Raw genomic sequence first — 17,642 nt, forward strand, 5'->3', positions numbered from 1 at the left:
CTCGAGGTTCGTTTCTATGCAAAGCGAACGACTAAAATTTTCTTGTTGCAACAATCGGACCGAGTTTTATTTCCGTTACACCGGGCTGTTCGTTTGGAAGCATCTATTACCGCGCATCTATTACTCTCGTTATTCGAAAATTTTTTCAAACTCATGAATAGACCGCGGATCTTTATGCAAATTTTCATCTTCGTACATCATTTTACAAAAATTACAGTTAAAACGAAAGTTACTTTCGCGAACCAAACGATTAGTCGTTGTAAAGTGAACATAGAAGTGCTATTAGACTTCGTTAATTTACATACGATTTTCTTTCATTTGTTTTTTCAAATTTTCACATACCATAAACGCATTAAGATCCGCATTCTACTCGTCACGAGTGAGAAACACGAGTGTCCTACGGGTTCAGCAGAAATTGTTATATTCGGTCCAACGAGGCGAGTCAGTAACGGTAAAGAAAGTTAGCGATCTGATAAGCGATTCTAGTCACCACCGACGCGGCATTACTGTGGTTACCTTGCAAAGGTACCCTGTACCCTCAGACAATAGGGGTTACATCGGGCTCTCTTTATGAAACGTATGCAAAAGTTCGGTAAAATGCTTTGTACAGTGTTGGGATGCAAATCGGGCTGTTGAAAGCCGGTTAACCCGGTTAACCCTTCGCGTTCGTACGCCGAGCGATGTAGAATCGGCATTAACTTTGGCGCTAATAGTTACTAATCTCGCTGGTTCGCATTATTACGCGCGAATAATGCCACAATTACGCGGTTACGTAAGAACGATTATAGTATCTTCCGACTGTCCTAATTTGGATGCAAAGACACGTGTGAAAACGTGCTCGAGTTGTACAATGTCGCAGCAAACTCCGAAATGAAAGGCTTGAGAACGCTTTAAAGCGCAAAGGGTTAACGCTAACGCCCGCGTCTAATCGAAAACCTTTATTGAATTCGGAACCACGTTGCACGGTTTTTTTTACGCACGTACAAGAGCTTCTACCACGTAGAGGAGTCGGTCCGACGCAAATTGTCACCTGACAATCGTGCGAAAAAACAAGAGATCGAGATCTGATTTGCAGTTCTGAAACGACGCGTCTAGATAAAAAAAAATACGATCGCGCGTTAAGGAGTTCGAGAAAGGTCGTATTCGCAATTAGCGGTGAAAGTCACTGTACAGAGCATGTGGCTGGGGTCATGGGAGACCTCAGGGTACCATGGCAGGGTGAACGAAGGAAGCAGAAGCCGGTATTCCGTTTCTCTGTGCCGACTCGGCTCGTTGAACGGGCCGTAGCCGGATCGTGAACCCGACAGCACGCTCGACGGCGTAGGTAGAGCGTAGGCTTGTAGAGAGTATCAGGAGAGAGGGCAGGACCTTGAAAAAGAGCTCTGCGTGCTCGGGTGGGGCTTGGCCTGTGTAGTCCACGCTGTCCCGCGAGGACAGTCGCCTGGTAGGGCCCATCGACTCCTGGGGCCTGTTGAAAGCTGAGGTGCTGGCCAGCGGACTGGAGGGGACAGGTTGGGCCGTACCCCTAGCCCCTCCAGAGGAGCCCGGTCCACTCGACCAATCGGAGCTCGACTGCCTGCTACCACGTGAACCGTGTCTGCTACGCTTCGTCACGCTACGTTTCTCCTCCACGGTGCTCATGGGCCCCTGCTACCGAGAGCACCAATTTGCTCTTCTTCTTCTCGGCCACTCCTCGTCGCGCTTGTCGTCGCTGCCGCCGCCGTCGTCGCCGCCGTCGTCGTCGTCGTCGTCGCTGTCCTCCTCCTCCTCCACCTCCTCCACCTTCTACCGCTTCTCTTCTCGCTCGTTCTGCTTCTCCTGCGCCGAGAACCACGGCGATCAGCCGCCTTCCGTCTCCCTCGAGGTCAATCAACTTTGGACCAAAGGAAGAGAGGGACGGAGAGGTCTTTCACTTTGCGCCTCTTCTGGCTTCTCCTTCGCCCGCTTCTTCGCCGAGCCTGACCGATCAACGAACACGGAGTGAAAGTCTGCCCGAGTCGATAATACGCGCGAGGCCGCGCGAGGACTCTCGCAGTCGGTCTCGCGTACGCTCCTCTCGGCTCCTCGCCAGGGAAACCTTCGAGCGGCTATGGTGGTGCTGGGAACATCGACTGAGAAGCATTCAGGATAGCTGGGTGTTCAAAGCGAACGGGTACGGTTTAACCCTTTGGGCACGTTCGACGAATCCGAATCGTCATAGGAATCGAAATAATATTTGACATTTTATGTGTTCTTGTTTCTTTAATCGCGCGACGTTGTTTGATTCGTAACTTGCATGCAAATGAATTTATAAATTAATTTATGATTGAACATACAATGAATTTGTAAATTCTTGCATGGAAAATCTACTACTGTTTTCACAGGTTACACGATAGACGAAAGAATTAAATGTGATCCACGTGCGATTCTTTTTTTAAATTAAATGCGTACCCAAGTGGTTAATCTTATCTCTCGATTTTGTTAAGTTAAACTTCGATCGTCGCGTCGATACCCGAGGCGTTCGATAATATTGAAGTTTTTCGAACTTCGTGGTTTCCATGGAAAATCTTTAGCGATCACGCTATTCGTCAACGAGAACATACGAAAAGTTCCATGGATAAAGGTGCCCCGGGTATTGGCGCGAGGGTGGAGATGAAGCTGGAAATGAAACCCGATGAGAATTCCAGATGCTAAGCGATTTCCTCAAGAAGAAACGGTCTTACCAAGGAACACAAACTTTGAACAATGGAACTATGAACCAGAACAGATCAACTCCAAGCTAATGAAAATGAAGTTTTCAAGCAGAAGACACTTGCTTGCACTATGATCATTATCGCGATTATCGAATTATGACTACGGATAAAGGACGGAAGAATGGACGTTTAAATTCTTCTCAATCTCTCCACTGTTTTACGCTTCGCCTACTAGTTTTTGTCATGAACGCGCGAATATCCGTGATCCAGCGATCGTCACTCGACGTTAAAGCGAAGCTAACATCCAACGAGAACACCGCGCGGAAATGCCGGCTCGATTACTTCTTAGTTGCACTTGAGGTTCATTAATCTCCGGTGTCGGTAATTAATGCAGTCGGCGGGTCCGTCCAATTTCATTGACACAACCGATAAATTAATAGAGGCTACACACCGATGCGACTTCGAAGCGTCATAATCACTTGGCTGGTTGCATGGCGGATTGCGTAACGGGCCGGCACCTATGCGTCATGCACGGTTGCATAAACAGTGAGCACGTTTTAATTAAACCACGAAACACGCTCGTTCCCATCAATTCCCGGCCATTATTATTAGCGACACACGGTTCGATGATCGCCGCGAGTGTTTATCTAAGCAGATCTGTGTACCGCGGGATCTGCCATTGTTCCCCGGAACAGTGTTCCGTCGCTGGAGCACAGCCGATAATTAGATTAATTAGTAACAATGGTTTTGAATGCGAGCGGTGGCGTGCGGAGTGTCCCGCGATCGATCGATCTCGAGATCGAAGTCGTTGCTTGATCGAAGCAAATGTTCCGAGACGGCTTTAGAATTTACAGTGCGCGCATCAATTGTTAAATAAATTTTCACGAGAAGAATCGTTTCTTCTGAACGATGACGTCGAAGAGTTCATTGCTGACTGAACCACTTTCTCTTCTTGGTTGCCTAATTGACGTAATTATGTGTTAGATAAATAGTAAAAAGAGAATGCATTAGAGCGATAAAATCGAAGCAGCTTTACGCACCGATCACTTCAAACGATGCTAAACAAAACAATTGGTGACATGATCGTTATGTTTCGATTTTCTTTGCGATGCAAGTCGGTTAACACGTTCCGTGCCGAGCTTTTTTTACTCGAATCTTCACACTTTGATATTTTACTAAAACTTGATGTATTACGTGCAATTATTAATTCTCGTACACATAACAACGTAACAAAAACTTATCAACGCCCATTCTTGCGGTGGAAATTGATTCTTCGGTTCTAAATTTCTTGTAAACAATTTGTTCAGTTCACTAAGTAAACATGCAAGCGTGTACCATCGATGGTACACGTGGCACGGAACGTGTTAAGGCAATCATGGTTGCAATTTACAGGACTTTTCATATATTCCTTACAATCGAAATAAGGATTGAGACGCAAATAATGTGTGCTGTCTAAGAAACAATAACAATCAAATGTCGAAGGGAACTGACGCTACTTGGTCGGTTCCGAGGACAAAATGCTACTTTAAGAATTGAATTACCTTTCGTTTCTATACTATAAACTGTGCACGACTGCACATACAAGTGTTTGTCTTTTTATAGAGACCTGTAATCAAATTTTTTGTATAAATTCTTTTATCTTAGCTATATTTTTACACGCTTTTCTTCTGGACTATAATCTACCGTATCAAAACAGAATTGTATGTATACGATTGTCTCGCCTGAAAAGACCGAACAAAAATGTCGATCAGAACGGTTTCAAAGTACTTAGTACAAGAATCACGATGAAAATGCGCCGACACCGTAATTCAGTCTTCACTGGCAAGAGATGCGAAATGCTCGGAATCGCTTCCGCGTAAAATCGCGTTGCCTGGAAGGAAAGATCCGTGAAAAGCCGATTCGTTGCCGCGGTCAAATTGAATCGCGTCGGCCGCGAGGAAGCGATCCGGAGCGCGCGAACGAGTTTAAAGCGACGCTCGAACGAGAACGTCGGCCGCGAGGAAAAAGGAAACAGCAAAAAATTTCGGCGCTCACGGTGGAAAACACGGCTTCTCCCTGTCCCCACGAAGATCGCGGGTTTTCCTCTGATTTCTGGCCGAGTGCCGTACGGTCGGAGATGTTTTATCCGCGCCGGCGACGCGGCCACCGAGCCGGAAACTCGATTCTTCCAGGGCCGGGCTCTGTTACGCGCGGTAAAACGCTACACGCGAGCGCAGATTTTATCCGCGGCCCCCCCGTGGGAGGAAACATCGGCCTGAAAAGCGAACGGAACCGAAGGAAGAACGAGCAAATATGACGCCGCGACGGGACTGCCTTTAGCGATCCTTCCCGTCTCCGGGCTCCTTGTGCATCGTTATTGCAAGTCATGCAAGTACCTCCTTCTGCACGAGGAATCGGAACCGACGACTTCGGCAGACGTTCCCGGACGCGTTTTCGGACGCGTAGCATCCCGGCTCCTCCTCGAGCCGAATTAGGCGCGGTCGGAAGAATACTTTCCGCCCTCGCGACTACTGCTGCGTTTCTTCGCAACCGTCTTGGGCAAACTTCTCCGACGGCGGATTGTAACGCCGCGGGCCAACCGTGTAATTTTTGTTGCATCGTTTCATGGTCTTTGAACAGTTGGGTTGCCTGGAATTTATCTTTTATCGCGGAATGTTCTCGCAGTTTCTGGAAAGCCGCCAGGCTCTCGAACGTTGCCGTGTCATTTCCCGTTGGAACTTCGTTTCGTTCGCCTGTCCCTTAATATTTTCCACCGGGAACCGATAGCAGCGAAGCCACGAAAATGTTTGCTCGAAGTGACGAACAAGTATCGTGACGTCTGAAACCAATGGAACAGCAATCCGAAGTGCGTTAAGTCCGTTAATTGGTTTCCCGCGCATGAATCTTAGTCGTCGGAACAATTCGTGTCGTAATTAGGAACACTCCGGTCTCATATTTTCAAACGCGGGCGAACGCTTCCTGGAAAGCTTGATTATTCCATTTGTGAAGCAATCGGTTCCAACGGTTTCCAATCTAGCTCAAGCTTTAATTCTTGTTCGTTCCGTGAATTAACACGTGGGCGGTGGCACGAAGTCGAGAATGTCGTGTGCTGCAGTCGCGTGTAAACATACTTTCCGCGGCGTTCGTCGACAGAGAAATGGATCACAGTTCGAAAGGATGATCTGCATTGACGGCGCATCGACGGCACGAGCGATCTAATTCTTCAATTTCGTTCTTTCGTTCTTCGTTCGAACGATATCGCCCCCTCGGATCGTCTCGATTGTTTTCTCCTGGTTCCCTCTCGGCGGTGTTACGATACGAAACCGTGCACGATTTTATTTAGTTGACGTTTCGGGAGAGGGGGAGGGGGGTATGACAGCGGTGGCGAAGTGATAAAATAACTCTCGTTTAATGAGACGACCGCTCGTTAAGCGAATGGACGACGCTGGGAAGCGTGGCGACCGCGAAAGGCGTGTTCGTTAGCCGATCGCAAAAATCGACATTTCCGTCCGGGCAAATTAAAGCCAAGCAATTACTAACTTGTCATGACGCAATTGCTACGTCAAGGCTGGCCGTGCATGCTAACGAGTTGTCTTGTATACCGCTCGAAAACGATGTCGGCCGCGCACGCGTACGTTTCGAATAGCTGCAGAAATTACGTGCAGATCCGCGGCGGGCACGCGATTCGAGGTACACCGTCGCGGAACCATGAATTTAAGAGCCCGCTCGCGTAAACATCGCCGCGGACCCGCGGAACAAGGAGATATTAAAGTTTCCGCGGGAATAAAACTGGCGGCTGGATCGCTAACTAACCCGTGGAATAACTGTTGAACGAGCGTAATCAACCGACATAAATAACGAATTTCAATTCCTAAAAAGCCAGCCCGCCGCGGAAGGAGCGCGCTGCTGCCAGGCTAATTGAACAAACAGAACAATTGCAGCCGCTTCGTCCGTAACTTTAATGAGTTACGCGGCAGCTAGGAGCGTCCGAACAATTCAGTTACGACTCGATGGCTCGCTACCGGGAATCTATAAACAGTAGATTTACGACGCAGTCTGGGTAACGAAGATAAATATGAGACGCGCACCCCGGGGGGCCGACACCCGAACGCGCGGATTATCAACAACCTCTAATCAGATCGGAGCGAAACTTCGAGGAAAACGGAACGAATTCTCGGACATCTTTCGCGGAGAAAATTGATTCGGATATTTATTGTTGCACGTCCATTCCGGGCCTGTTTTCAGCGTTCATAAAACACCTCCACGCGTAAAGACTGATAACGGTTTCATGTGTTTTTTTAGATCTGGCGATTAAAGAAGATGCTCCAGTCTGTTCTTCGTACGTTCGGCTCGCTTTTCAGTGATTCTACTCGCTGGTAAGTATTGCTCCGCACATCGTTCTGCTGGTTGATCAATTTCGAACTTAGTTCGTCGTTTTTAGAGAAGGAATCCACATAGTTCTCTTTCGATTATGTCGCATCTTCGCCATTGTGTCTGTTTGACCACGAGGAATGAATGAAGACGAAGAAATAATTTTACTAAAACAACTGCTTAATTATAAGAACAATGATGGAAGATGATCAACGGTTAGACGATGTCTTAAAGAGTACAATGAACAACCAAAGTTAACGGGAACAAATGCACGACGCGTCCTCAAGATGACGAAAGAGACTCCAACACAACAGCTTCGATAAGAATGTGTTTTATAGCAACAATGACAAAAGATGATGACGGATTACACACTTTATAGCAAAAGCCATGAAGAACGAAAGTTAACAAAAACAACTGCACGGTGCATCCAGAAGATGACAAAAGAGATTCCATGTGAACAGCTTCGATTGGATTGCATTTTATGATGAACATCGATGCAAGACGACGAAAGAACGACGACGAAGAACGAGATCGTTCAACAAGAACAACGATCGAATAGGTTCGGTAGAATGCGAAGTCGCGGAGCATCGGAATTTTTAGAGGACTAGTTCAGAGGCGAGCCGAGGGGAGCCGGGTCGGCCTGTTGGAGCCCCGAAGAGATTCCCGGGCGGATTTGGCTGTAAAAACTGAAACGTGATGCAGATACGAGGCCGGCCGGTCCAGCCTACCGCTTTGGGCCCACCCACGCGGTACCTGCCGTCAAAAAAGCCCTCGGGCTTCAGACGGAGCAGGCCCTGTTGCCGGCGCGTTCGACCCGACTGGTGGCGCCCTTCGTCGAGCCTTTCTTCGGGAAGCCAAACGAAACGCAGCTGCGGAAGAGCCTCGTGAGAAATCCCCTTCGCTGCGTTCCATTCACTGACAGTCGAAATATTTACTGAATTCTTGAATCACGACCAGTCTGCTATTTTGCTAAATATTTCAATTTTTTTCAGGCATTATTTCTGATTGCTCAATTTTTTCATTTTGAGATCTGCGATTCTTTGGTCTTAGATCATTTTTAAGTAGCAATTTTAATAGTGAAGGAATATAGCCTGATGACAAGACGGGGATATTCTTAAAAGAATGTAAGATAATTCTTCAAAGGATTTAAAAATATTGTTAAGTTGTTTTCAATTTATTGAAACTATTTTCAAATTGAATACACTGCTATTTGTCTCCTGTTTATTTTGCAATTGATGCAGAACGTTTTCACTTTGCATGGAGATTAGCAGTCTACTGATAACTTATTCTTGGATTATTGTTTAACGTTTTGAGTACTACGTCATTTAGAAATAAAGGAATTTTCGTGCTGATATGTTTAACGTGCCGAATTTGGTTGCATCTGCAAATGCAAATAGGTTCAAAGGGCTTCGCAATCGTACGATCTTTCAATTCTTATTTCTTTGAGTAAATTCTTTTGATTTAATGGAGTATTTACGGCAACTGTTACGACAAAGTGTTAGGAGCATCATCTTGAAGCTCGATCATTAAAAATTCTTTACGAAGAATTTCTGCTTGTTATAGCGTTCAGATTTCGCGCGAATTTTATTGCAACACTTGATTCAGCGATCTCGAAGATTTCACTGACTGTAAAACATGACATTGACCGATTTAGGTAGTTTCTAATGTTAAAACATTCGGAACGGTCCAGTTCCGTTATTCCAGTTCCAGATCAATCGTAAATATTAGAGCAAATGCCTAGGAAAACAATGAATTTCTTTCATCGTGATTTATTCCGTGACCCGACTTGCAAAAGTTATTGTCGTAAGTAAACAAAATAAAAGTTGTTAATTGCATGATGAACTACATAAACATTTATTTCTTTTCGTAATAATGTTAATCAGTTAACAGTGATGCAATAACATTTTCAAATTGTTTGCTTTCCGTTTGATCTGATTTCTGTCACGAACGCGTGAAATCCGCGTTATAAGATAATATTTAACTTCATTTGACTTCAGCGATCGCATTGTATTATATAATATTAGTCCGTGGAATATTCATATTTCCGCGGTTACTCGACATTATACGACGGGGGATTAAAAATCTCATTGCTTTTCCCACCATCTGGACGAGGTTTAAACGAAATCTCGAAGCACCTCGAGTGCAACTGTAAGCGCTGGAGCTCGAAATTACAGTAAATGTTAAGACATTTGGGGCGGCTGCGAATTTTCGATAACGCTGACTAAACGCCGCCGCCGTTTTCTCGTGCACGAATGCTTCCATTTTGCTGCGGCAATCTTTATCCTGAACGCTTGATTCCGTTGAAAAACCGCGAACGCGGGGCCAGGGAAATTGAACTCATTCGAAACAAGGAAATCCTTTTACTTGAGACGAGAGGCTCGTAACGCGCTTCCGCGGCCGATTCTCGTAACTAACTATACTTAGAATCTCAACTGATTTATAGTCAATTAGACTCATTGCCAGGCTGTGTGGATTCTTATGCAAGTTCCTAGTTTGATAGAAACGTAAAAAGAACACTAAATTCTCTTTTGTCGATTCATTAATCCGGCGTCGCGTCGTTGCGACGATCGATAGTTAATTATCAATACTTTTTACAACATTACCGACAATTGCATTATTTGAGTTAAAAGCTTTCATATTAAAGTTACCTGATTAAACATTTTGTTAAAGGAATTGATCGGAGCACGGAATACACCACCACACTTATCGCATCACATTTTTATGCGCTGTCAAATTGAAACTCTCTCCATTTTTGTTTACGTACAAGTTTTTATAGAGTCTAAAAATTTGCACATTAATGGAGATCAGTCTATTCATTATCAAGGTGCATAATAAGCAAATTGGCGAACCCGATATCGAATAAAACGTCATTCATGATCAACATCACAAGTTCTCCTCTTCATTTTCTTGAACCTGCGTTTGCGCACTTTTATAATCTAGAAACCGCGCTTCTCCCGCAGTTCTAAAGCTCAAATAGAAACATCAAACAAACGTACACCTACACGAAGTTCTGCTTTCCACCGATTTCTAAACGTTCATCCCGTCCAATTACAATCAATCGTCGCCGTATCTCGACGTCGAGATCGATCGATAAATCGCCAACCGCTGTTAAATTCCAACAATGTTTCAGCACCGGTATTATCCGAGGTGTCTAAGTAATCGAACTCCGACGAGACCGACCGATTTCCTAACATCGTTTTCCCCGGTTCTTTATACCGGCCAGTCAATTAAGTCCGAAAGTCACCGTGTAACAAGTTGCCGACGACAACCAGCTTGGAAACCCATCAATTCTTTCGCAATGGAGAACAGCGTCCTTTTTTTTCTGCGGCGGGACGAGCGGTGACCAGCGTCCAGGCTTTAATGGAATAACGCTCCTGGTAACCTCGCGTAATTCCAGTTTCGTTCGAAACACGGTTAATCCTCTTGCATTGTGCAACCGCCCTTGGCTTTGCACTCGGACACCGGCATTATCTTCTCATGGGACACCGGTTGCGTCATCGCGTCACACGCCAGCGATCTCCTTTTTTCTCCTCTTTGTGTTGACTACCTAGGCTGACTCCCTTTTTTTTCGTGTTACCAGCATCCTGTTCCAGCTACTCCCTCCCACTTGCCGAAACAGTCTCATTCCTCGACTGCCCGTTTCTCATTTCCGCGGCGCCTCCGCGAGCATCCGATCCTTTCCAACCCTTGCGACATTTTCGCTGGCAGTTGCGAGAGTTCGGCTAGGAGATTCTTCGTTTTTAAGTTCAGTGTTCTTTTAGAGACTTTTTAATTAGAACTGGCATTCCAAGGAATCGCAGGAAATCGAAGCAGTTTGACGACACCGAACGTGAAGAGGTCAATTTCAACCCTTTGCACTCCGTTCTCCACTCTCAGGGGACATCGTAATTCTAGCATATCGCTCGGATGTCTCCTCTGAGGAGACATTCAAGTTTATTATATTGGAATGCTTTAAACATTATTTAAAATTATTTTAAGAATTATTTAAAATACTGTATAAAATTATAAGAAATAATATTATTTATTTGTTGTTCATTCTTTATATATTAGGTGTGAGCAAAACCTCTTTAAAAAAACTATTATCCAGTGAAATATGCATTAGACGCTTACAGCTTTGTAGCGGAATGCTTTAAAAATTATTTAAAATACTGCACAAAATTATAAGAAATAATATTATTTATTTGTTGTTCATTCTTTATATATTAGGTGTGAGCAAAACCTCTTTAAAAAACTATTATCCAGTGAAATATGCATTAGACGCTTACAGCTTTGTAGCGGAATGCTTTAAAAATTATTTAAAATACTGCACAAAATTATAAGAAATAATATTATTTATTTGTTGTTCACCCTTCATATATTAGGTGTGAGCAAAACCTCTTTAAAAAACTATTATCCAGTGAAACATGCATCAGACGCTTACAGCTTTAAAAATTGAAAATGTTTTTAGTTTTTTTTATCAAAGTTCATTTGTTTTACACAACGTTATCATTGTCTTTACGTTCTCGTACAGTAATTTGCGACACGAGCATGTTTAGCTCAGCTGATAAATACTAAATACTACATCATGTCAACTTACGACCATTCTTTCGGTAAGTTAGTACCGTGAAAAATAAATACAATGCAGCATTATTGCCGAATATCGCCATTTTAATCGACAGCCTTTAATTCCCGACGATTGTGTCATAATCCCGTTTCGGTATTCACGTTTTGGAAACATTGTCGGAAATTATTGCACAGACCAGAGCGAAACGAACACAGCACTGCGCCAATGTACACAAATGAACCAGTAACTTAATAATAAACGCGTTTAATTACAACGAAACTTGTTATGCCAGTCCGTTAAAATTAACGCCTCTGTACAGAGTCGGCCGTCAACGAATTTCGAACGAATCCACGGCCGCTTTAATAACGTATCATTTTGAGATTGAAAATGCTGGACAATATGTATCTTTCAATTCGCTTTTTTATTTAACTTCGATATTTGTACTTTTCAATCGACGGTCCCGGGACAAAAGAGAACACATTTCAGTGAACTATATTCCTATCGAATATAATGTTTCTCAATCGAGATATGTTCAGTCGGAATCAATATTGTCCAACTATTGTGAGAGAACTGCGTTTATTCACAGCAAACACGAGGCCGATTGTTAAATCTATCTTCGTCGAATTCTACATATATTACAACTAATGGCGGGACGGGTATCCATGGCGACTGTCAATTTATCTCAGAGCTCTTCCTTTTTAAAAACACACACACACGCGCACACCATAACTCTATAAACGTAGTAATGCCTCCATAAAATAAATCTAGTTATTCCGTAGGGTATAATACTTCTGAAAGCAAATCCCTTTATGCAGAGTTGAAACATAAAGTCTACATACCCGTGTTGGGAATTGTTTTTTGCCGGTATGGTATTGCTTCGAGCATGCCTTTGCGCGACCACGTAACACACTGTATTCTTTACAATCCGAGTTTGCTTTAATATTTTTTTAATATTTATCCTTAGCCTCGCCAAAGTAAAATCTCTTCACAGAACATTGTAAATTTTAATGGTTGAGAAAGATGCTCGAACAATATTTACAGAGATTTACTGTCCGTCACTGCACTGCCGCAGAAGAACATAAATCTTGCTTGAAATGAGAGTTCTTAACAAATGACGGACAGGAATATGAACTTATACTTATTTCACTGGCATTGGTCGTGTCTAGCACTGCTTTTTTAACAGGAAAATCCAAAGCATCATTATGCAAACTTTCATTTTATGTTTGTCCAGCAAATCATAATCTTACAGGATGAGAAAATGTTTTCTTCATATTTTTAATAAATAAGAATTTCATTTCTTAGTTCTTCTGCCTTTTAGAACTTTCTAATTATTAGCAACATTTTTGTCATTTCTTTTCGAAACTTTATCAAAAACCACATCAAACAGGTTTGGTACATTTCGCTCTGAATTTCCGATTACTCAATTTTCCTTTTAAGATTCCAGTATTGGATGAACACAGCTGCCCTTAGAAAGGTTTCATGATGAAAACAAATCATCCAAGAACTTCGAGCGGAAGCTGTGATTTAAACAGGAAACCATGAAATGCAGCGTTTCGCACGCGGGCAAATCCATAATAAGCGTCGAGCTGCGTCGAAATCTCGGTAAACCGATTTACAGATTGGCAGCCGCGATTATGCGACTATGAGATTGCAATGCTCGAGTCAACCGGCGTGCAACAAGCTTTTTGCATCGGGTGGCCGTGACAGTTCATTGGATGCGCCGTTCGAGCGCGAAGCGTAACCGTGGCGCGATTAATAACGCGCACCCGAATTAATGATTGATCGAGCTCGCGGCACGATCAATAATTAATATCGCGTTGAGTCGAGCGCGCAGGTATGTGGACCGTCCGCACAGGTGTGCCCCGGTGTGACTGAATGAACGCCGACGAGGAGCAAGGCTCCCTTTGACGCATGAAGACGTCAATTCGCCAGCGGGGAGACGCGCCGGATCAATCGAAACGTTTCGCGATAACGTCATCGACGCGGTAGACAGAAAAATCGCGGACACGTGTTCCCGTCGAGTCGTCAGCTCCGCCGGCTGATTAGCCGATCGCGAACACCTGCGTCGGCACAATTAAAATCGGATGGGAGCGACCCGACGCAACACGTGTTCGCGATTAATGTGGACACGCTGTCACTTGCACCACCGCGAACCTTAGGATACGTAATTAACGCCTTCGCAGCCTGCAATTTAACCAACTCCCGGAATCTGAAAGCCGTTTGACAGCCGGCAAGAACGTGAATTATAGAATTCATTAAATTACGAAGGTTATTAAAGGGTACCGATGATTATCGGTAAGCGGCTTTAAAACGAGAAACTACAGCACGCCTGTGCATTTTTTCTTTTTTATCAGTCCTCAACTCGGTTCTAGTCGTTTTGTGGAACGATATGCAGTGGCGAGCAAAAGTACCGGTGCGCTCATTAAACTAGCTTTCAATTACACGGTTCCAGGGTAAACGCGACGAATAAATTGACACTGCGGTTAACTTAAAAATTGCGATCACTGTGTCGGTAACGGGCCGCGCGCGAAATATGAAGTGAATTTATTTAATTACATCGCACTGTTAGATTATATAATCACGAGACAGTTGTGACGACGCTTTCGTTTATAGCTGCTGTTGCGTCACGGTGCAAATGATCTGTAATGGAGATATGTAATTCACAGTTACTTGCAAGTGCAATAAACGTGATCAAGTATGAACGAGGAACGGAGAATCGTTGAAACGCGACTGCCGACAATTTACATTGTCGAGCAAATTAACGATATTGAATAAGAATAAAAATGTTTACTTATTATCTATCGTGTTACAGCTTTTCGAATTGTACTGTACATAGGCTAAGGTTTTGTTAAGAAATTGAGCCGCGGTAGCGCAATTGTGATAATTCCTTTCCCAGTTCTTATTTCAAAGAAGATTTTTAAGCTTCCTTTTGTTATCGCCCAATCATGAGAAATGCTATTCACAGAACCAGCTTAGCAGTCTCGAAAATTCTATACAAAGTAATGTATTTAATGAAATATTAATTTCTCTAATTCTGGAGAGATAACATCGTTCTTAATTTGGAGCGTTTAATGCATTAAAAGGTTCACAGTATTTATGCACTAATACAAGGCAATTATTCTTGCATTAATTTGATGCAATTTGGCACGATGAAAAGTCAAATATGCAAATCGAACGCGATTCAAAATTTTCATGCGCCGTTGCTTTAATTTGCACTTCTATGCATCGTAAATAATTGGGGAGAGGGTCGCAGTAAAACTCGTCCCGGTACAATAATGGCAGAGTGCCGAAAGAAGATGTTCGGGGGTGAAGGTTGGCGAGTCGCGGAACAAGGTGAAGTGGTAACCTCGTTATAACAAAGAAAACCACCCCCCTCGTTATTCCTTTGACTCCGCGCGCCGTGCTCGTAGCCAACGAAATATCAATCGACTATCATGCCGCGGTACTAACAAGGCTAATAGAGAACCAGACACACTTTCATCGTACAAATGGGTCACGGTTATTAGGGAAAAAGGTTCCAGGAGGGTCGGGGAACACCTCCGAACGATGGCGGGGCTAATGGGACTTTTTTTCCCGTTTAATAAAAGTAGAAAGAATGGAGCCGTGTTATTAGAGTCTCTAGCTTTCTTTTCGTGGAGGAAAACAGGAGCCGGAGTTACGCTTTTTCGTTTGAGGAAAAGCTAAGCATCGAGTTTTCCGAGAGCTTTTTGATCATCTTTTTGTGGAACCGGAGCTTTGTTGCAGCGACTCAATTTTTATAGTCTCGTATTTAATTTACAAGTGGAATGATTTAGGAGGGCCACGATAAAGAATTTGATCAATTAAAGTAGCTGCTTACTTTACATTTTTGTTATAAAATTTAGAGTTTTTAGCGTTAAATGAAATATCTTTTTATATGTTCCGTTTGGTTGAGAGCGATACTATAAAACGTTTAATTTCTATAGTTTTACAGCGTTTTTATGTCATCGATTTTATGGGACTTTGGAGAACTACGTTAGTTATAAAGCTCGAGCAGTTCTTTATCAAAACATTTTAAAATTTCACATTTTTATTGAGAGCTTGTTTTTCGAAAAATTGAGTGTCTGAAGCTTCAAGGCAATCGATCTATTTCTGTTATGCTTCTTGCACGAATGGTAATGGAATTTCTTATACCTTCACGCCGGTTCTATTTTATTATAGTAATAGTAGATATCCATCATATTAATTCTAAATGCACTTCAGAATGATCGACTCTGATCTAACTGTAAAAAGTTGACACGGTTCATACACTCAGAGTAACTATGACTATTTCCATTTCATTGGTCTGAACGAGATCCCCAATTTGAGGTTCGATCGAACAAATCTCTGGGTAAACTTTATATATTATCATCATCGTGTGAACCATTTTGTTTGCTTATTATATAATAACCACCGAAAATGACTGTACTAGACATTTTCTGCGGATGAAAAATCTGTTTATACAAACTCAGAGTTTCGAACCGATGACGTTCGGATTCGTTCTTCGTCACTATAACGACTCGGCCAACGAAACTTTGACATTAACGATGCTACTTGTCAAGCATATTGCGTTCACGTAACGACTTGCATTAGATTGTGCATCATCTCAGTATTATTTTGAACGTTCGAACTACTCGATAATTCGTGCGTATAAATCTAATTTGTAGCGTGAGAGTGCAATGGATTACTATGTTTAGTTACTTTCAGCTCTATCAGATGGCACTGCCAGCTATTTATGAAGCATGCGACTTTAGCCTGTGCATGGGTGCATTGTTTTTGATAAAGTTGCACATATTTGTTAACCGCAATCATTTTTCAATCTAACAGACTAACTTTGAATGGTCCTTGTTAATACAAAGCATGACAACCTGCTTTCAAAAGCTCTGAAAACGAAGTTTGTTTACCGTAATACAATAATTAAACTGCGATTATTTATGGCAGATAAAATTGTCCGCGTCAATTGCAAATATTCGAAGCCGGATAGACATTTCTTTAACAAATTGAAGACAGAATTTTATCACATAAAATTCGCAGTGTAACAACAATACAGTAAACTAAAAATAATTCCGCTTGAAATTTTAATTGCCAATCTTGTCATCACTTTGCAAACTGAAAATTGGTGCACACACCGTTGCATATCAGGCGCGTTACACGCGAAGCGCCAAAGCAGAGAAAATCTGCGAATGGATTTGACGTGTGCCATGATTAAAACGAAATCCTCCAACGATTTGCCAAAGGGATCATTCAATTGTTCATCGGGAACGAAGCCTCCGCGTTTCACGGTTATTTCTCGACCATGGAATTCGTTCACCGGGAAACGTACATCGAAACGATTCCTTCATTTCCACCGGCGCTTCGCAATTCCGCGGGGCTAAAGGGTCGCGGAATTGATCAAAGAAAGCTGCAGCCGTTTCCTGCCGGCTACAGCTTCATTTCTCCGCGACGCTTTCTTTCTTTTTATCACGTGTCGGTATCGGGAACCGGTGCTTGATTAAATTTCAACTACGAAAGGCCAGCATCACGTGTTCCCGGCTGTGCTCTGCTCTTCCGCACGCCATTCGTTATTCGGAAGCTTTTGGTATCCGTTGCGATTAGATGTGCGCCGGCAAAGAACCGGCAAATAGCGCAGAATTTTTTATCCGCTTTACCATCGCGCGAATTTTTCGTCGGAATTTTTATTAATTACGGCACCGTTGTAATCCGCGTTCTTAAAATATTTCATTCGAATTCTTCTCGCCTGCTATATTTCAACTGCAACGTGCTTTCTACGTGGGAGTTTAGTTGTTTAATCCTGGATGGAGCGTGGGGTTTTCTGGATCCATAAAAAACTAACTTTTGCATGAAATACAGTGTCGGAACTTTGGTAATGCTTTTTTGTTTCGTTGGTTGTGCTTTATTGGCTGTTTCGTGAGCACGTGTTCAGAAATGTTGGTGACGAAAAATCGTACCATACTTTGGAACTTTATTCTCGAAGTATAAACTCTGTTACATGATTTGTATTCGAATAAATTGCAAAAGTTTATTTTTCTGCCGCGAGAATTGCCTCAGAATTTGATGAAAATTTAAGAAAATGTCGTTCG

The 17,642-nt window shown here is 43.1% G+C and overlaps 1 protein-coding gene and 1 long non-coding RNA gene across 7 annotated transcripts in view; one reads left to right on the top strand and one right to left on the bottom strand.

Annotated features, from left to right (window-relative positions):
* The window catches only part of LOC117222303 (uncharacterized), a 40,598-nt gene that overhangs the window by 7,232 nt on the left and 15,724 nt on the right, over positions 1-17,642 (top strand). The window lies entirely within an intron of this gene.
* The window catches only part of LOC117222301 (ras-related protein Rab-37), a 172,929-nt gene that overhangs the window by 6,172 nt on the left and 149,115 nt on the right, over positions 1-17,642 (bottom strand). For 2 of the 6 annotated variants that reach the window (XM_033473933.2, XM_033473932.2), the window contains exon 2: positions 1,369-1,958. The exons of the other annotated variants lie outside the window; for them this stretch is intronic. In XM_033473933.2, the coding sequence (XP_033329824.1) occupies positions 1,369-1,641 (273 nt within the window). In that variant the 5' untranslated portion in view covers positions 1,642-1,958. The remainder of the gene's footprint in view (positions 1-1,368; positions 1,959-17,642) is intronic. 6 annotated transcript variants of the gene reach the window in all.

Source organism: Megalopta genalis, chromosome 1, assembly GCF_051020955.1.
Source record: "Megalopta genalis isolate 19385.01 chromosome 1, iyMegGena1_principal, whole genome shotgun sequence".
Lineage (NCBI taxonomy): Eukaryota > Metazoa > Arthropoda > Insecta > Hymenoptera > Halictidae > Megalopta > Megalopta genalis.